The sequence below is a fragment of the Aquila chrysaetos genome, chromosome 23 (genome assembly GCF_900496995.4).
Source record: "Aquila chrysaetos chrysaetos chromosome 23, bAquChr1.4, whole genome shotgun sequence".
NCBI lineage: Eukaryota > Metazoa > Chordata > Aves > Accipitriformes > Accipitridae > Aquila > Aquila chrysaetos.
The window spans coordinates 881,328-902,386 of NC_044026.1; the positions used below are offsets into that span (position 1 = coordinate 881,328).

The 21,059-nt window shown below is 40.2% G+C and overlaps 1 protein-coding gene across 1 annotated transcript in view; it reads right to left on the bottom strand.

Moving 5' to 3' along the window:
• Positions 1-21,059, bottom strand: part of COL4A1 (collagen type IV alpha 1 chain) — a 127,394-nt gene that overhangs the window by 10,480 nt on the left and 95,855 nt on the right. The window contains exons 29-48 of the mRNA XM_029998714.1: positions 20,817-20,914; positions 20,364-20,514; positions 19,929-20,042; positions 19,357-19,524; positions 18,711-18,800; positions 17,950-18,102; positions 15,014-15,112; positions 14,833-14,922; positions 13,819-13,958; positions 12,802-12,928; positions 12,617-12,697; positions 11,780-11,878; positions 11,208-11,258; positions 9,106-9,291; positions 8,293-8,426; positions 5,068-5,140; positions 4,321-4,392; positions 2,228-2,356; positions 414-512; positions 53-265 (exon numbers count right to left, since the gene is read on the bottom strand). Coding sequence (XP_029854574.1) covers positions 53-265; positions 414-512; positions 2,228-2,356; positions 4,321-4,392; positions 5,068-5,140; positions 8,293-8,426; positions 9,106-9,291; positions 11,208-11,258; positions 11,780-11,878; positions 12,617-12,697; positions 12,802-12,928; positions 13,819-13,958; positions 14,833-14,922; positions 15,014-15,112; positions 17,950-18,102; positions 18,711-18,800; positions 19,357-19,524; positions 19,929-20,042; positions 20,364-20,514; positions 20,817-20,914 — 2,367 coding nt within the window. The remainder of the gene's footprint in view (positions 1-52; positions 266-413; positions 513-2,227; positions 2,357-4,320; positions 4,393-5,067; positions 5,141-8,292; positions 8,427-9,105; positions 9,292-11,207; positions 11,259-11,779; positions 11,879-12,616; positions 12,698-12,801; positions 12,929-13,818; positions 13,959-14,832; positions 14,923-15,013; positions 15,113-17,949; positions 18,103-18,710; positions 18,801-19,356; positions 19,525-19,928; positions 20,043-20,363; positions 20,515-20,816; positions 20,915-21,059) is intronic.

Genomic DNA, 21,059 nt, shown 5'->3' on the forward strand with positions numbered 1-21,059 from the left:
AATGAAAGAAACATTTGGTTTGTAATGAATTCTAAATTTGATCTCTACTTACCCAGATCTTGGCCATGTGCTCTTTCATTGCCTTGTACATAAAGCAAGGAGTAGCCATGGTAAATCAGCCTTGTTCCAAATGGACATGATGGTTCTTCAGTGGTTTGACTGTGTCTGGTAACAAGGAAGCCATGAGCAACAGATGGTGCACCTGGTGGGCCCATAGCCCCAGGCAAACCTTCAGGGCCAGGTGGACCAGGGAATCCTCTGGGCCCTACAATACAGAGAGTTTCCTTTTACCTCCAGAGATAGCAGTACTCTGCCTACATAACTAAAGAAGTGAAATTACATACATTCACACCTAATCTCCTATGTTATTTTTCTGTGAAGGAATCAAGACTTTGAAGAACTCATGGTCTTACCTGGAGGACCATAAGGACCAACTTCTCCTTTTTGCCCAGGTTTGCCATCAAACCCTGGACTACCAGGTGGTCCAGGTATACCTGAAGGTCCTGTCACCCCTGTTGAAAAACAAGGAGTAGTTATTATTGGATATTACTTCACGTTAGTTCTGACTTTTTGGCTTTTAATACAGTATGGCACAGGCACACCTCAGCATAAACTCCTGCAGATCCAGTGCGTATATTTCAATACCTAGAGCACATATGTGGGTTACTGCAGGTGAAGTGATTATAGTAGAGAAGAACAGAGCAGTAAGCAGAGGGTGTGCTTCTAAAATAACTAGTATTTGCCTGGAATATAAAAAGGAACGGCAGCAATCTCTTCGCTCTCTGCTTATCACATGACTCAATCAAAAACAGACCATAAAAATGTAGGGTCATGAACAGTGGGAAAATCAGTATTATCTTAGCTTCTTCCCAAACAGGTTTTCAGACATATATCATGTCTTCCCTTTATCAGTTTCTAGGGACGCTTTGAGTCCTACATAAACTCAGTAACTCTGACTTTGGGAAAAAGAAGTTAACACCATCAGCACCACACCAACATTTCTGTGGCACATCAGAAGCTTTAGGTAGTCATAGCTGTCCTTTTCCTGATCACTCAAAAAGAAATATTGTGTTCATGTATTGAACTGACTACTAGAGAACAGTGACAGATCCCATAAAAGCAAACCCATGCTGTGTTCAATCACTGAGATATTTCATGGCTATTTCCTAGTGGACAGCAGTTGCAGAGTTGTAACCCCACCTTCAAGAGCAAACTTCCATATCTATTATATTAAATAGAAAGAAGATATTCATTATATGCCACTGTAGTTCCCCATCACCTTCTTATAAAATAGTCAGGAACAAAGCTTTCCCTTAGAATCTTAAGAACACCCCTGAGCTCCCACTCTGCATGTCCTGTCATTCTGAAGGACATGTGTCCTTGTGACAGCATTTCCTTTGCCTTACCCTTTGCTCCATTCTCTTATTCCCTAATGTGTTTAATTTTTGCAGTTCACCTTCTCTTTATAAAAATTGCAATGTCTGGACTAAGAGACAAAATCTAGGACTATGGAACAAGCTTCCTCAGGAAGCACTTTCTACTCCAAGATCAAGGTGTTTTTCCTCATGCTTGTCTTCTCCCAGAGACACACAGTAATTAAGTTTGGATTCAACACTAAAGACAGAAGATATCCTAACAAATACATCCTGGAGTAAGGATGAGCAGTGTGTTGCAAGTCATTCTGTTTACTGCTGATCTCAGATACTGATGTGATGACTGCAGAGTGAGAGCCTATAAAAAAATCACTAGGAAGTCATCTGTTTCCAGGACTCCTTTGGATGAGCTTCAAAAAGAAGGACTCTCTTCCTCATTGCTGACACAATTTAAGTGGCTTACAAAAAGCTGGATTTTTGTAAAATCAAAATTTTACAAAATTTTACAAAATTTTTATTTACTTAGGGACAGCTTAACTATTAAGTCTCATTCCTACAAGCTTTCCTATGAGCAAAGAACAAGAGACCTCTTATCTGAATATTTAAATGTATTTATCTTTTTGTAGTCCCATTTGTACTGTAGTTTCTAAAAGCACTCAATGTCCTGAACATGAGAGGCAAATAGCCATACATCGTAACTCAGCAAGTATCACTTAAAAGTGGTCTACTGTGATCAGAGACAAGTAACAGCAATTCATCATCCTAAACACAGCCTCTTCTAGTGTCTAACCTACTATTCGTCTATTTTTACATTACTTAAAATTTATTTCTACTGGCAAGTTAGATCCTCTCACCTTGCTGTCCTTTGGGACCTGGAAGTCCTGGGAAACCTTTGAGACCAACTGGTCCTACAGGGCCAGGTAAGCCAGGATCCCCTTTAACAAGCTGAAAAGCACCTGGCGGGCCTGGTGGGCCTTGTAAACCTGACAAAGTTAACAGAGGAAATCAGCACGTATTTAGTATTGCACAATAAAAAAGTGAGAAAATAATGTTACCTTGTATTGCCATTTATGTAGTCAAGAGAATAGACAGAGCCTACAAGATACCAATGTGTCCAAGACTTTATATGTGGATTGAGTAGGGTCATACCTATTAAGAAGCCAAACTTGAAGTTGACTGAGGGTTCAAGACACAGGGGGGGAAACAGCCTGGGCTGGGCCTCCACCACTGACAAGCCTCCGGTAACACCTAAGTAGCTGCAGATGTTGCTGCTGGAAACCATATTGCTACCACCTACATTCCCATCTCCCACCAGACAGGGCAGAGCAGGCCCACAGATGTAGCTCTGATCAGAAGCACTGCAACCAGGGTGCACAAACAAGGAGCGGCATCTGTTAAGGGTGGTACTGGCAGTTTGCGCGGCGGTTTGCTCAGACGAGTTCCACTCTGCCAGTTATCAGGCTGCTGCCTGCTTAGCTCAACAGCAGGCTTAGGCTGCAGCCCCGACGGTCACACCAACTGCCTGATGGCTCTGCAAGCATACCCAGAAGCTTGAGGTCTCCAGGGAAATACAATTGGAAGGATGACATCTTTCAAAAGAATTATCATTTTTTAAGTGGACTCTTTTTCTAAGAGCTGTAAGGAGACTCTGACCTCCTGAAAGAAAATGGTGTCCACCACAGCAACTGCAAGGCTGTGGCTGAAACCCAAACAGAAGCACTACAGCCTATCTATGCTGATGTCTCCACTCAAACAGACCTCCCAAGGACTGAAATAGCGGTCCAGACCTTAGGTTTCATGGAGTACCCTCAGCAAGTTTGTGGATGACACAAAGCTGAGTGGTGTAGTCAATACCCTAGAGGGAAGGGATGCCACCCAGAAGGACCTTGACATGCTTGAGAAGTGGGCCAATGTGAACCTCACAAAGTTCAACAAGGCCAAGTGCAAGGTCTTGCACCGGGGTCACGGCAATGCCCAATATCAGTACAGACTGGGGGATGAATGGATTGAGAGCAGCCCTGCAGAGAAGGACTTGAGGATACAGGTAGATGAAAAATTGGATATGAGACGGCAATGTGTGCTCACAGCCCAGAAAGCCGATCGTATTCTGGACTGCATCAAAAGAAGTGTGGCCAGCAGGTCGAGGGAGGTGATTCTCCCCTCTGCTCTTGTGAGACCCCACCTGCATTACTGCCTTCAGCTCTGGGGTCCCCAGCACAAGAAAGACATGGACCTGTTAGAGTGGGTCCAGAGAAAGGCCATGAAAATGATCAGAGGGCTGGAGCACCTCTCCTATGAGGACAGGCTGAGACAGTTGGAGTTGTTCAGCCTGGAGAAGAGAAGGCTCTGGGAAGACCTTATTGTGGGATTTCAATATCTAAAGTGAGCTTTTAAGAAAGACAGAGAGAGACTTTTTACTGGGGTCTAGAGTGACAGGACAAGAGGCAACGATTTTAAACAGAAAGAAGGTAGATTTAGATTGGACTTAGGGAAGAATTTTTTTTACGAGGGTGTTGAAACACTGGAACAGGTTGCCCAGAGAAGTTGTGGATGCCCCATCATTGGAAATGTTCGAACTCAGGTTGGATGGGGCTTTGAGCAACCTGATCTAGTGAAAGATGTCCCTGTCCATGGCAGGGGGGTTGGACTAGATGATCTCTAAAGGTCCCTTCCAACCCAAACCATTCTATGATTCTATGGTTCTAGTATATCATTTAAAGGTTCTAATAATGACAAAACCTCAGTGTTGATTTTTCAGAGCAGGAGACAAATACATTCACTCTCTACTCAATACTTAAATCTGACCATTCAGATGCTGATACCATGATATTTGGTTTCATATTCTACCTTTTCACACTGAATAAAAGGCGGAGGGATATATCCATTGATTAGTCACAAATAACCATTTTAACAACATCTGCGCAAAAAGCAAGTCTTTATAGTATACCTTTAGATCCAGGAAGACCTTGGTCACCTCGCTCACCCTTAAGGCCTGGGAAGCCAGGGGATCCTTTTGGACCTGAAGTCAAAGGAAATATTTACATGAAAATTCAATAATTTCTTGATTTGGAAGGATATGTGCACAATAATCATGTACGACCCCATAGTCATGTAAGGGCCACGACTTCATTTGCACAAGTACTTTTTAACTGTTTGCAAGAACAAGATACAAACAACAGTACTAAGTCACATAAGAAATGATGACTGAAAACAAGTTTCTCTTACTTTAATGAATAATATCTTTCTCTAAATTATGGGAATTACATTTTTTTCTATTAATAACCACATTTTTTTATACACGCAGTGTTTTCATGTATACGATGGTTACAGTAGCAGCAATATAATCAACAATGGAGACATACTGAGCCTGTGTTTCCTCAAATATAGCTATAACATTTGCCTCTCCAATTCTCAAGAAAATCTTGACTTGTAATGTCTAAACAATTGATTTTACATCCACCTTTTAAAGCAAGTGCACACTTAAAATTGGCAAAGCCAGACAACAGGCAAAAGGCAAAAAACCTTGACAAAATCTTGATATTCTTGTATGCTTTTTGACACAGCTTTTAATGTCCTATTTCAATAATTTGTAACATAGAGTCAGCATTCTTTGAGCACCTTTTTTTGAGAGAGGAAGGATATGAAAGAGACATCTTTGCATACTTTTTAGGAATATGGTAAATTTCCTTCTCACCTGGAATGCCTGGAACGCCTGGAGGTCCCAGATCACCCTTTTGACCAATATCTCCTGGTAAACCAGGACTACCCTGTATAAAAGAAAAAGTGAAGTATAGTTATCCTACACCATTATGATATGACTTTCAAATAGGCTGTGTATTTTTGGAAATGTATTAAAAAAATGTTAATATGAGAGAAAAGCCATTCAGTTTAAGGAATGGTTATTCTCTACCATGATTAGATAAGAAGCTTCTCTTACAGGAACAAGCATGACACCTTGTTCTTACTAAACTATTTTTTGCCTTACAAAGATACTAGATCAGAATAAGGTCTCATTAACAGTACAGATAATAAAAAGGTGCTCAACCACAGACTATATTGTTATGAAAAACATCAGTAAGAACAAATCTCAGCAAATACTAATTTCAGTGCAGCCCCAGCAGGCGGTTGCTAGTTAGATAATTAAATGGGTTCATTCTAGACCACAGCAGACTTGAAAATGTCTACATTCACATGTGGAATGAAATTAAACATGCTCAACAATTTATAATCCTCTGAAGATTTCTACTTTTCAACAGGGCTAAAATACTCAAGGACTTAAACACTTCAAACACAATGTGAACTCCTCCTTCTGCCTTCACTATTATAAACTTCTCCCCTGAAATGAATGGTAACAAGTTCATTGTAGCCTCCCTTCAAGGAAAACCAAGCCCATATTTCAAAAGACACTGTAAATAGTCATTTAAATGACTGCCAATTTCCTTTTCTTCTTTTGCCTGTTGCAGATCATCTGCAAAAAGCTTGTAAGTATAGTTTAGAGTTTCTCCCTGGCTGCAATATGGCAGTGCTAGTCCCCTATATAGTAAAATGTGGAACACAGGCAGAGGAAAGAAACAAAATCCCTTTGCTAAGTAACTTACCGATCAGAGGTTAGAGATGTGAACTGAGTACTCAGTGAAAAATAATACCAATGGTAGGATTCATCTCATCATATTTGGAGAGCAATTGAATAGACACACACAGGAGTGACTTTTCATTTGATGTAAGTTAGATGTTTATATTAAGGTGAGAAGAATGGCTCCCTACTAACGTCTAGTTCTTTCCACTGACTATAAAGGGAGAAGAGATGACTAGCTCAAAAACTGATGTCAACAGTGAGACTTCCAAAGTTAAACAAAAGAAACGCTACCCTCGGAGTGGTAAGGGAGGTATTAATGAAGTAAGGTTCCCTGGTTTCCTTCAGTCACATAGCCAGAGTATGCAGGATTGTTTAAAGAAATGGCCCTCTCTTTGTATCATAACGTGAACTTCTGTAGCACAAAACAGGAGGGCTAACATTCATTCAGAAGACAGTCATGAGTCAGACAATCTCATTAAAGAAGGTTTTTTTAGTAACTTTTTTTTTAGATTATAATTATGAAATGGAATTATTTATAAAAGGAGTTTATTGGAAGCTTTCCATCAAAATACTTTTTCCACAACAGTATGCAGTTTCTTAAACTTTTTTTTTTCCCCATCAGATATAGCTGGCAAACAACATTTTGTTTTGGGTCTGTTCCAAACAAAACAAAACTATTTCAGTTTGTGAAAATTATGAAAATGTTTCTTATCTCATTTCAGCATTAAAATACACAGAAAACCCCATGGGATTTGTATTTCACCATCTGATCTCCACATTCACTTTTTTTGGATAGGATTTTTGGACAGGCTGTGTCACCCATGTTGTAACAAAATCTCCTTTCTGATATAGGTTACCATGTACCTGGAGACCTGTATGAGCAACTGAGCTGTAATCAGGGCAGGAGCCTGTCACACTGCGGAGGATGAAGACATAAGAAACCTGGTATGTATCACCAGAGGAAATTTAATATTGAAATAACTCTCACTGGAGCATTTCCCACTGAGTTAACAACCCAATACTATGCATTGTGACTCAAGGATAATAACACATTTTCTTCTGACTGAAGGCACAGAATCAAAATCCTTTGGCACTTCCCATTCTTGATAAACAAACAGTCTTGGACTGGAATATCAACCTGTGAAAGTTTTAGAATTTCCCAGGGTATGGAAATTTAGCTCTCTGCAGAAGTACTGCAAATTCTTAAAACACAGAAAATACACTGGAATGTTATTTTGAAGTTTACTACCTTCAAAGCTAGTATGGTATGGTATGGTATGGTATGGTATGGTATGACATGACATGGTATGACATGACATGGTATGACATGACATGACATGACATGACATGACATGACATGACATGGTCTGGTCTCACAGATAAAAAGGCATAGCCAAGATCTAGTGTTAGAACACAGAAGCAAATGCTTAATGTCTCTGTGAAGCTACTCCTGGATGCAGAAAAGGATGCAACAGATCTTTGCATTATCAAGAATAATATGGACCTTTCAAGTCCACTATCAGTATCCTGCTTTTCACATCAGGACCTTATTCCTGAGTCTTCCTTCCTTTTGCACACTAGGAATTTTTGAGTCATACCTACCTGCTTTCTTATTCCTTCTTCCATAAATTTTATTATTAGTATTATTATTTTCTTAGTAGGAAAGAGGAAATGAAAAGTTAAAATATAGAGCATATTTTTAAGTGTGGAAAAAGGCAGCAGACACTCCGAGAGAAAGAGTATAGAAGACCAACTATTATAGCTGACTGTCCTATTCTACTTCATTCTCCCTAATATACAGAAAAGGGACTGTTTTAGACCAGGGAAAATGAATAATATATGACAACAATGTATTAATAGCATTGCCTGTTTGTATTTCTAAATCAGCAGCTATATTTCATCACTGACAGTACTGAAAGTGCACCTTATTTGAAAGGTTTCATAACAAAACCAAACAGTTCAGGTATTTTCAGAAGGCAATTTATCGTGAAATATGCAACCTTTAAAATTAACTACTAATGCATTTGCAGGATTTATGGATGTGCTGCAGCCATCCTGTACTGTTAATACACTGTAAATTATATTCTGGGTGTTGTATGTTACCACTCACTATCTATAAATTTCTAACAAGATCATTAGCTCACTGGGACTTACTGGTAGGCAGCCTTTAAAAGGAGAGAATTGAAATGTTTTCAAACTGACTTTACATCATCATCGGTGAGTCCAAAGGCACTTTGAGCATAAAGTATCATTATTTTGAACAAGAACCATCTATGATTAATATATCCATTAATTACAAGAACCAGCTTTCAGCAAATCTGGAGTGTACTGAAAGGAACTTACTGGCAGTCCCTGGAAACCCGGATCACCTTTGACTCCCGGACCCCCAGGAGTCCCAGGCCAGCCATTGCTCCCCTGCTCTCCTTTGGCCCCTTTCAGACCTGGGGGTCCTGGTGGCCCTGTGGGACCTGGTAAACCTACAAACCAGAAGAAGGGAGTATTTAGTGGCAAAAGTTGTTCAGAGCAGTACCTGATGGAGGACAAGCTGGCTCAATCTACAGATGGGCAGAATCAAAGTAATTATCGTAACAACATTTCAAGAAAATAAGTAGGAGAATCTGTTGCAGGGAGGTCCGTCTGACTTCCCATCTGACTGGACATCTATCACTTATCAGCCTGTGGCTGATGGAAAATAGTGGAGAGTTTCTATATGTGCAGAACAAACCGACGGTATGTTCTCAGGTATGAACATGCTAGAGACATATTGCAGCTCTGCTCTCCTCTCCTCCTTAGCCTCTAGCACAGGGCCACTGCCAAGGTAAGGCCACGCTGGGCCGTTTTTAAACACATTAACACTCCAGGACATGGGAACATACAGCCATGGCTGCCTCAAAACAGTAAATAAAGTCCAGAGGGAAACATGGAAATGGGAGGCAAACTTCTCAACGTCAGAAGGACTTCTGGACAAAACCAACTGCCTGAGGACGTAAAATCAGCCTGTTCTAGGACATAATGCCAAACTGCCTGTGAAGGGGAGCTTTTTCTCTGATCTGTGACAAGAGGATAAGCAAGCATACGCAATATTGATTATATTATTAATTAATTAGGCGAGCTTTGATTAACAGCAGTACATTAATCCTACAGATAAAGAATTACCTGGAAGGCCAGGCTGGCCTTGGGGTCCTCTGTCTCCTTTAGGGCCCTCAATTGCACTTCCTGGTAGTCCAGGAAGACCTTGGCTGCCCTTAGGGCCTGGCGGACCAGCATATCCTGGTTCTCCTTTCAGGCCTGGGATCCCCGGACTTCCGGGGGATCCCGGGAAACCCACATCACCTTTCGCACCTAAGATTTGAAACAACGCCCAAAACATGATTAGAGAAAGGGTCACAATCACTGAAACCTTCTGCCTTATTATCCACTCAAGAGTAAGATTTATTCCTTAAGGAAATATTGACCTTGTCTTTATACATTTGTGTAAAAATGAAAAACTTTAGGAAAACTGCATTATTCTCCACATTATGACATGAAGTATGAGGAAAAGAGTAGTTTGACTGACATATCTTTCCTTAGCTAAACTGATCACTGGGCTATTTTAATTCACTCTAAAAATAGATGAACATTCAGCATCTCTCTGTCAGTCCTTCCACAAGGAATATGAAGTCCCCGAACCCTTACTCCATTGCAATTATTGTTGTCATAGCTGAGTAATGGATGTTTTGCTTGACTAAGCACAAAAGGAGTTGCTCCTGGAGAAAACTGCAATTTTTTTTTACTAAGATCTAGATTTAGACACTTAGTACTTACTTTCAGGCTTGTACGAATAGTTAACATTTGCAATTCAGTTGAATTTTAGATCATGACTGAGCAAAAAGAATAGAGATTAGCTGGTATAAGTACAATAATAAGAGAAATAAGATGTATAAAGAACACTATTGCTGGCTCTTTGCCTAAACAGAACAGGGTCTTTAAATCCTGGACTTGTTTCTTTGGAACTACAATACATCTGGAACACAAACGATGTCAGTTGGATATCTATTAAGTCTAAACCCAGATATTTTTAAATGAGCTGTGCTGACAAAATGAGAGAGATGGGTAAAGTAAGAGAAGTGCTCTCATAATCTAGCATTCTACATGCCTTACTGAGCTACGATTAGAAAGTTTGTTTATTAAAGTTATTTCTCTAACATTAGGGCTTTCTCAGCAATTAATGACTGTTAATTACTCTGAGATTGTAAATAGAAGTTATTCTACAATTCTGGTTTATCACTTTTGATTGTCCACACAAGTTTCCTGTATTTATAGAATGAATGAGTGAGGTAGGGCATTGGTACTTCAATCTATGCAAGTTCTTCAAAATCTGCCATGCCGGGTTAATTTCATAGATGGACTAGTTGAATCTTTTTTGTTTTCTGGAAGTTTAAAATTGAAAATCCTTTAATTGTACACAGTTTCCTTTATCAGCAGCAGCCTGATATTTCTTCACTACTGTATCTATTGCAGTCTAGTGTCTAGGACATACTTATTTCATAAAATGGAGCATGGTGCATTACAGACACCTTGAACAAGCACTGACTCAAGCCAATCAAGCCATTCTCACAGCACAGTGTAGTGACACACTTTGTGAAGATCACAAGTGTTCTTGAAATTGTGATAGCTATGTGCCTGTACCCAAGCTACTAAGTCCTGAGTCCAGGTAATAACAATTTTCAGTAAGATCTCATCAGGTCTCTGCTATGTTTCGCATCTCCGCACCATGCTCCTGTGCATAGCTTAGACATGCTCTACTGAGCTATAGAGAATAACTATTTTAGCAATGAATAAAATTGCATCTGGGCTGCACAACAGACTCAGGTAAAAAAAAATACTGCAGTAACCTGGCCATGGAACTGCTATCTTTAGCTGTCTGGTGCACAGAGCCTCACTAGACTTTGATTCTTGCAAAATTAGTAGGAAAACAGAAACACTTGGAGTCAAAAGCACAGCACACAAATACAGGAGTTATTTATATTACCTCATCACAGCACAGCTTGCAGTAAATTCCACACTATGAATAATTACCTATTTTAGGGCATATCTAACTCATGTCCAAGATGCTGCCACTGTAATAGAAATTAGTATTTGAGCCTCTCAGAGTTTCTGCCTGCTCTGAAAAGGTATAGCATGTAAAAGAATGATGGAGAAAGTATGTCTGAATTCCAGAATTATGTTTATAGTATGTTGGGAGGGAGGTTTGCTGCTTGTTTGAAGAAGTGTTTTACCTTTATCTCCCTTTGCACCGGGAAATCCTGGAAGTCCTCTACCTGGAATACCTGTAATATAGAGGCAGCAAAAAATTAGAAGATGAGACAGTACTTAAATTTAACCTGTAATGAACAAAACTCTATTAAGCAAATACAAAATCTAAATAAATGGTTTATGCAAAAGTTCTTCAAGGCAGAGACTGTCTTTGTTATGTATTGGTATTGTATCTAGCATAATTGGTCTTGTATGACTGAAAATCCTACCCTAAGAAAAGGCAAGCCTGCTCCATTATTTCACAGCTAAGTTGCAGACTGAAATTAATTCCAAAACATGCCAATTCTTTAAAGTATTGCCAGCTCTTGTGAAAGAAGTTCTTTCAAGATTACACTGATTAAACACAGTTGCTCATCCAAATGATCAGCTTTACAATGATGGATGATAGTAGTTTGCAAGACACTATACTAACTTTATTTTCTAGGGTTCCATGCAAAGTACCTCAAACCGAGCACACCCCTTTACCAGCTACTCTTGTGTAGCCTGTCTCTGTGCATTTTTGTACCCCATAAACTTAACATGACAATCACAGTACCTTGTTCACCCTTTGCACCAGCTGCACCTGGAATCCCATCATAACCTGGTTCACCCTTCTGTCCAATGGAACCAGCAGGACCCGGAACGCCAGGTTCACCTGAAAAATCATTAACATTTTCATGTCACCTATGAATCATCAGTCTTTTTTTTTTTACACATTTTTTTCCTCTAAAGAAAAGCTTTACTTATTCTTTTGCTCCCACAGAGACCAAGCAGATACTGCCTGATGACTTCAGTGTGACTTTTCGCTGAGGTTACTTCTGAATTAAATCAGTGTGAGACAGGGCTCAAGTATTACAGATTTTGACATAGCTAATTATCATGAATCTTGGTGAGTTTAGAGTGCAGGAACTCCAGCAAAGGCTTGTGAATAGCACAGCCAATTGTCCAATGAGATGTGTCCTGCAGCCAGTAAACTAAGAACACAAGGCTCCAAGTTAAAAAATGTTGTTATACTCACAACAGCAAAATATTTCCTCTTTAACATCTGTGTAATGATGCTAATGTGGTGATTCAGGTTTGGGCCCATGGATCACTTTATTGTTTTTAAATGAACTCAGAAACCACAGAACTAATGGGTGTAGCAACAACCAGTCTTGTGGAAGGTGGTAAAATCTCTTCCACAAACAGTGCAAAAGTAGTATTAGCCCCAAACTACACTGACTCAGATTTACCTGGGAAACAGCACTGTCTGTTTTTGCTTATGAAATGAACAAATGTACCAGGAAATATCTGAGCCAAAATGAATGTAGAATGCCACAGTATTTGTTTTAGCCACTGCCTGCAGGTGAACAATACTTTAAGTAGCATTTAGTGTTTTGTATTTCTTTTCTACCTGGTTCTCCTTTTAAACCTGGAATGCCACTTAAGCCAGGAAGTCCTTTTTCACCCTTTTCTCCCTGGCGGCCAGGGCTCCCTAAAGAAAGGAAGACAACATGGGTTTACATGCAGGATATTTGGTGTAAGTTTCACATTAACTTTTCACTGCAATATCTGTTTTATTTAAGCATAAACACTTGCCTGGAAATCCTGCCATGCCAGGGGAACCTTTGGGACCTGGGGCACCCGGCATTCCAGGAATTCCTGCACTACCCTTTTCACCCTTATCTCCAGATAAACCTGGACTACCCGTTCTTCCTGGTTCTCCCTAGAAGAAGCAACACACATTATAAAATCCACACATTAATTCTGAAACAGCTTTTTCCATTTGCAATGCTAGATGTCACCCCTCTTATCCATCATACTTATAAAGAATTTCATTCTTTTTCCATTTAGAAACAAAGTAATTTAGGATTAAATTCGCCATTAAATTCCACTATCAGAATTACTGACTTTTCTAGGAATTGCTTAATACCTACATATGAAAATGAGTAGTTTTCTATGCATTTTTATAATGGTTTTTACAAAGTCTTTTCCAAATTAGCCTCTTAAGTTACTTATTACACTTAATAATCTTCAAAAAAATCTTTTTTCAAGTCTTCAGCAAGTGTGCTACCAGATTAATAAGTTTTATTTTTACAATTTTTACTCATAAATTCATGATTACTGTTATTGTATAGCTAGGAAAAGGAATGTGAAACAAATGAGAATCCTATTAGAGATTAAATTAACTTTACACACAGTATTAATACAGTTCTTTTTTCAGTAATATCTGAGCATTTTATAGGTTTTTCTAGCTTCCCAGTATCTCTGTAAAAGTACAGTAACACTATTTCAGTGTGATTATTTGCTCTGTTTGTAAGAAGCCCTTTTCACTTTATTTACTTAGTATTTTTAAAAGTTATTCCCTTACCTCACATTTCTAGCACTGTAAATTAGCCTATTCTGAAGAGACAGAATAAATAAGAACCCTAGACATAACAGTCCCATCAAACAGAATGCATCTAAACCTGCACATATGCACACCTTTCAAGTTTTTTATCAGGTATTTAAATGAGCATAATAGAAAATATAATAAAATAACTTAAAAGGCCAACAGCATCTTTTCAAATGAGTTACTTGGTAGACAGACAATTAAATCCTTAGGGGTGTAAATACCTTCTCACCAGGAGACCCTGGAAAGCCAATTCCAGGAAAACCTGGTGCTCCTTTGTCTCCTTTTTCACCTTTTTGCCCAGGAAACCCTGGTGTGCCTGGTGAACCCGGTACTCCCGGCAGACCCTTTTCTCCAGGTGTTCCTAGCAAGTGAAAAGGAAAAATGGGTGTATCAGAACAAGTGTACCCTGGCAGTGTTGACAATGATTTTTCAGTGTTGCCTTAGCTATTCAGAGCTAGAAAAGTAATGTAACTCACGAAAATAGCCTGTAAATTAACTTTTGAGATTCACTCTCTAAATGGGACTTTTTATGGGAAGATAAGCTCTCCTCATAGAAGATTGTAATCTTGGATTCAGAGCAAACAGAACTCTTGCTAAAAATATGATTTGAATAGAAGTTTATGTTGATTTGAATAATTTCTAACAGGACCACAGTGAGAAAGGGACTCTGCTGTAGCAAATTTTTCTGTCCCCCTTTATCATTTCAGTCTTTCACCTTTGATTTCCTAAATACGCTAGCCACAAGGCCATCTGAATGGAGACAAAGTTTCTGTGTTGAGATATAGGTTCTTCTCCATTCTATTCTTTACCAATCCCCTCCACAACAACACTCTTCCCAGACCACTACAGTTTGTAATTAACATGAAGTACACAGCAACTCACCAAACTTTTTAGAAGGGGGAAAATACACAAGAACCTGAATGCACTTCACACACTAGCAGAGACAGAGACAGACAGACAAAAGGTATTACTTGAAAAACTGCCTGTCTGCAACAAATACACAAATCCTACACATCCAGCTAAAGGATTTGTATGTAGAAACTTAGGAAACCATCCTATTATTTGTATATCACAATAGGATTGAGAAAGCAATGTCCCAAAAGCCTGAAGTTCAGACACTGCAAATAGTGCAACCGTTCAGTAGATCTACACCAACAAATACTCCATACAGGTGTCTCATAATGTTCTATATTAACTTGAGGAAAAAATAATGAGAAATTCCCAGCAATCAGTACCTGGCAAACCCATTTCACCAACCGATCCCTTTTGTCCTGGAATTCCTGGATCCCCTGGGAACCCTGGGGGGCCCTGATCACCTTTTGGTCCTACGGACAGCAGAGAAATTAGGAGTCCCATTAGTCAATGAGGTTTAAAATACCCGCTGAACAGTCTCTCTGTTGCTAGCTTGAGATGTACCTGGATGTCCTGGAGTACCAGGTTCACCATCCCTCCCTGGAATTCCTGGTTCTCCATATTCCCCACGTAACCCTTTTTCTCCTGTTGCTCCATGGTCCCCTGGACACCAAGAAAACACACAGAGTGAGATCAGTTTTATCAAAATTTACTGTAATGCCATATAATAATCCTTCTAGTTAATTTTTGATCACTGTTGCTTCTCTCTGCTGAACAACGAAATGGCTGAATTCAAGCTTCGTACATTGTACAGTAGAGTCACACTTGAGTAAAATACAACTCTCCAGTCAGTAAATCAGGGCTAGGGAAAGGCTGCAAACTATTACAATTTTACAGGTGTCTGTGCAAATTTCAAGGCAAGTTATATCTTTAAAAGAAATTGCAAATGAACATGTGTTTGAGTTAGATTAATGAGTTACTTCAGAAGTGCCAGACAATATCAGGTATAACAGAAATGATCGATTTGACTGTTCTGCTGTCTAAAAAGGTACATGTGAACAACCAGTTCACAGCCAGAAATTCGCTGTTTCCTCAGTTCTATCTAATGTTAAAGCATCTTCATCATTCCAGAAGGCTCCACCTCTTATTCTGTGGTGTGCCTCTTCTCCAGCTTTAAGGGCCAAGCTTTTTGGTCATAACTCTTTCTGTTAGTGTTGCATATAGGTGCAGGACAACAGGTTACTGAAGATAGCTCGCTGAATGTTTTTAAGTAAGTGGATCTTATTAAAAACATCCCAAGACGTGCAATACCAAATTTATTCATTAAACACCACTGACAATCTCCCAGAAAAATACTGTGTCTTCTCTGCAGTTTGTATTTTAGAAGCTTTTTAAAACATTACTGTGATATTCAAGTCTACAGAGATGAAGGCAGCTAACAGATCAGCAAAGTTATGGAGTATAATTAGGTTATTTTTCTCTGCTGGTACTAAGTATCTTTGAGTTGAAGAGGATGAGATGGGCAGAATAACAGCAGAAATTTGCAGGCGGGGGTCTGTTTGGAACCTACCTGTCCAGGCTGTGTGAGCCAGGCCAATCTGTAGACTGTGTGTGGTCAGGAAAAGGTAGAGCATACAAGTTTGCAAGCATGCATTATTAGTGCTGGATTGATGAAGAAGTTAGAAACCAAAGAAATAAACCATTTGAATTTCTCAGCAAAGGCTTCTTTATATGCATGTAACCAGTGTGCCTAATTTGGATTTCTGGAAAGGAGATAAAACTAATTATCAGTCAGTCAACCCACAGGTGAAGAGTAGATAAGAAAGTAATGAAAAACAACCTATGTGGACTTGTTTTAAAGTTTTCCATGCCACCATATGTATTAAGATCAGAAACAAATGAGAAAAATTAATCTAGGTTAAATCTTTATAGGCTGGGAGCCTCATCAAATACAAAAGTGCTCTCAGAAGCCGCTTCTCAGTTTAGAGGCAGATACACTCTACACTTGCTCCTCCCCTCCCCTGCAGTCCCTGGCTGTCCAAGCTGGGAGGCACTGCCTATCCACATGCCTAGGTTTCTCCGAGACCCAACCAGGACACACGAGCCCAGGTCTCATTCTGACAAGTAGTCAGGACATGGAGATAAGAGGTACCTAATCTGGGCAACTCTCCTGTTCCCACAGTTCAAATATAACATGGTATAGTTACTGGTGATTCACTGTCAAACTGGAAAGTAGTCGCAAGTGATCTGTCCTGGGCCCAACAGAGAATACACTGATGAAACGTACAGATGACACTAAACTGAAAAGGCTTGAAAAGAGGACAGGATTAGACTGCAGAAGGGTTTTGAAGAGTTGGAGTAAAGGTTGAAAATCAACATCATGAAATTCAAAAAGTGTAATACACCACATATGTGGTAAGGAGAAGTCAAAAGCATGCATACGAAATGAAAAACGACTGCATAGGCAGCAGTCCAGAAGTGAAGGACTAAGGATTATAGCTAATCACAAACTGAGTCGGCTGTTGTTTCAAGAAAGGGAAATTTCATTCTAGCATGGCCTGAGTTAAGTACTTCACTTGTTTCAGCAAAGTGCACTCTAACAAGGATGCAGCCAAACTGGGGGGAAGTCAGAAAGGCTAACAAGAATGATAATTATTTCAGAAAACATGATATCCAATGAAAGGCTGAAGGATTTGGTTCAGGGAAATGGAAAACTATGTGATCTCGGCAGCTCTCTTCTAAGCCCTACAATTCTATTTTAACTAAACCAGTTATCATTTATTTAAAAACTCGTACGAGATTTTTTAATAAAAAGTAAATCTTAATAAAAAAAGGACAAATAATAAAAATATATGAAACATACACTATGTTTTCTTTGAAAATAAAAACAGGAGAATGATCTTAAACAACGAAATTTTCATGTAGCAGTAAAAATAAAAATCCAAGAAGAATGCATTGTCTAAAAAACCTAATATCTCTACCACCATTAAGTTTCTAAGTAGAAAGCTGATTGCCTTTCTCCTGCATATTTCCAGATGTTTCTAAACTGACATAAGTTGATCTCTTGGTATCCCTGGCATATATGTGTGCCAAAAAAGGCTGCCTACTTTTTCTTACAGTATCCGTTGGTCTTCATGGCCACAACAGTGTTTCCACTATATGTTTTACAGGAAAGACAGCTATTCTCTTCTGGCAAGCCCTAGTTTCTACTTTTAAAATTCCTTTTCTTTTGAGACTCTTCTGGTAAGAGGTAAAATGGATTTTATAAGGGCAAATTGAACCTCCTCCATTCAACCAAAACCCCTTCTGTCTGTGATTAATCTTTGTTTCTATGGAGTTGAAAGACACTGGAAAAATATCCGCATTTGCTATGTGAAATTCTTTAATCTTATTTTAAAAACTGTTGTCTAAAACTAAGATACAACTGAACTCAAAAGCATTGCTGCTTAACAGTATATGAGCGTTAATTAAACTTATCCACAGTTAGAGATTAAAGTTACCTTTTTCTCCTGGATCTCCCTTTTGGCCTTTGAGACTAACCATGTCCATAGTATCCATCGTTCCAGGTTTTCCTGGGAGACCAGCTTCACCTTTATCTCCTTTGACACCAGGATCACCCTGAGGTCCAACTACACCTTTGAAACCTTGGCTACCTATAAAGGGATAGCACAGAATATTATAGTGGCATATAAAACTTTTCAAAAATATGTAGTAGACAACAACAAATGCAATTAGCTATTTATTCAAATTTTGAGCACTGAATACCATGCTCTGGAACATCTCATTTATGTAATATGAAGTTTTTTTATACCAGGACTTCACAATAGCTCTGTCAAAAAAGTTGACATATTTTTCTTGCTTCACAGCCATTAATTTTAGACTCTCAAAACAATAGGGATAGGAGTTTGGCAGTAATACAGGGCATTATTTGAAGGATTTAATTAAGACCTTCCTGCTGGCTTTTTATAATTTCAAACACAGTGTTTTTTCTTGGAGTAATATCTATGGCATCCCTGCACCTAGCAAACCCGTACGTTGTTGAAGAACAGATCAAAAATCCTGGCTCAGTGCCCAAATACATGACTGGTCCTAGGATATGGCTTTCTAAATTACACTATTTCTAACTTACAGGGAAGTTACTTGACATAAAACATTCCTTAGGCCAAGCATACTCCTTATATTTGGTTATTTCCAGACTTGTCTTCTGTCGGGAAAAAAGACAGATTTTACAATTTTGATTTTGAGAAAATCTCTCTCTTACCTTTCTCACCAGGCAACCCTCGATCTCCAACTGGTCCAGGAGTTCCTGGCAATCCAGGAGTTCCCATAACTCCCATTTCTCCTTTGGCTCCTGAAACCAACGTGAAAAAGTGAATAACAGAAATAAAGCAAGCAGTGTAAAGAAGTACAAGAAATGGAATTATTTACTCCCTATCATATTAGGAATTGCACTACTAAAGGACAAATGGGACAAAGAAGGTGATTAATCTAAAATAGCCTGTCAGAGAAAACAACAGTAAAAACAGTGTTATGAAAACCAGAATAAAACACCCTTTGTAATGGGTTTTTGACAGATTCTTAAAACTTCCTATGACAGTAAACAGTGCTGTCATTAACAAAGGCATTATTAAAACCACATTCTGTCACTGAAACTGTGCAGAATAATCCCCTTTCATTATTACACGCTAAAGGCTAGTTCCTGCAAGTCGCTGGATTTGATCCACCGAAGGACTTGAGTAGCAGTTCAGTTACACATGCACAGAGCTGCTTTACTGACATCAGCCCGTGTGGTTTCCCAAGCCTGGACTCTTTGATGGATCAATTCCTAACCAAGTGAAAGGGCATGCTACCACAGCTTAATAAAACAGTTGTCAAAGATGCTGGTTTCCAAGGGAAAAGACGTTTACCTGCTGATCCTTTCTGTCCAATGGTCCCCTGCGGACCCGGCAGGCCGGGTAACCCCACAGACCCTGGTACTCCCGGCTGGCCCTGGCTACCTTTATCCCCTTTTGGTCCTGGCATGTCTAGACCTGGGATACCAGGGAAGCCCCTTTCTCCTTTTATTCCAGGAAATCCTAGGAGAAACAGAAGATACAGGATTAGTCCTTAACGGAGCACGGGGAACACCGTTAACAAGAATATCTGATAATGTCCACCTGCGGTTCAGAAATTACATGGCATGAAGAATGCTCAAAGCCAGACAGCAGAAATAGTCCTCATTTTCTAAGTGAGGCTTTGACCCTATATATACTACCCACCGACGACCTGAGGAGACGGAAGAAAATGGCCGGCGTTTTCTCAGGAGGCCTCGCCCTGCGTTTTGTCCCAGAGGGAGGCGGCCCGCCGACACGCCTCCCCGTGCAGCCCCACCGACCTCACACCACAAAACGGTTCGCGAGCAACGCTGTTACCAACGCCAACATACGTTTATGCCAAAAGTCTGCTCTGAAGCACTGTGGGGGGAGTGTTTTCCTCTCACCTGGCGGTCCCTGGGGTCCCGGCTGCCCAGCGGGTCCCGGCGATCCCTGGGGGCCCAGCCCCGGCGCGCCCGGAGGGCCCTGCGAGCCTTGCAGTCCTGGGAGGCCGGGGTCGCCTGCGGGGAGACAGAGACATGGACCGAGCGTCCTCCGACGTTTGCGGAAGATGCTAGACAAGGTGTTTTGGAAGCATGTGGCCAACAAAGACCTGATTTCAGCCTCTAACACCGCCTGCCTGGGCTCGGAGGAAGGGCTGCTTTGCTGCTAGCGTTCGCTCCTGGTGGTTGGTAGGAGGAAACGAGGGGAAGGAAAAAGGGCAATACCCTGAGGTATCAGTAGGGTATCTCAGTGGTGAATAGACTGTCTTCTGCACCTACAGGGGAGCGACTTTGAAAAAGAAATAGAAATACAGAGCTGTCTTTTTCAGGCGACGTTACCTCTGAATCCTTGCTGTCCCGGGACGCCCGGGAAGCCTTGCTCTCCGCGTAAGCCAGGCAGTCCTGGATTTCCCTTTTCTCCAGGGATGCCAGCTGGGCCTGGGGGGCCTGGCAACCCCTTAGGGCCAGGGAGACCCACACCAGGTTCACCCTAGCCAAAGAAACACAATAGATTGGGAATCAACACATCAAAACCAAGAATTCATTCACTGACTGTATTATTTAAATCACTCAGAGGCAGAGTGCTATACATGACTTCTGGGGAGAGCCATAAGCCCGTTAGCATTAATGTCAAGCATTCATCCTTCTACTCTGTTCCTTTGTGTGCGTAGTGGGAAACATAAGATGAAAGACGGTTTGGCCAACTTTTTTGTTTTTAAAGAGCAGGATCTTTGCACACACTTCTGTTAACACGGGCAGTCACAGATAACAGTATCAGCAGATGACACCTACTTTTTGACCTTGTAAACCTGGTACACCTGGCAAACCATCCAGGCCACGGCTTCCCGGAGTCCCCGGCAGACCAGGAGAGCCAGACTGACCTTGGAAACCTACAAAACAAAAAAAACCCCTTACATCATTACTGTCTCTGCCTGTAAGAGTCCTTGCTGTTTCTTCAAGCTTCTAACTGAACTATTCACATCCTCACAGGGACATGTTTCAAAAGGTCTGTGTAGTCTCTTATGTCAAACTTCT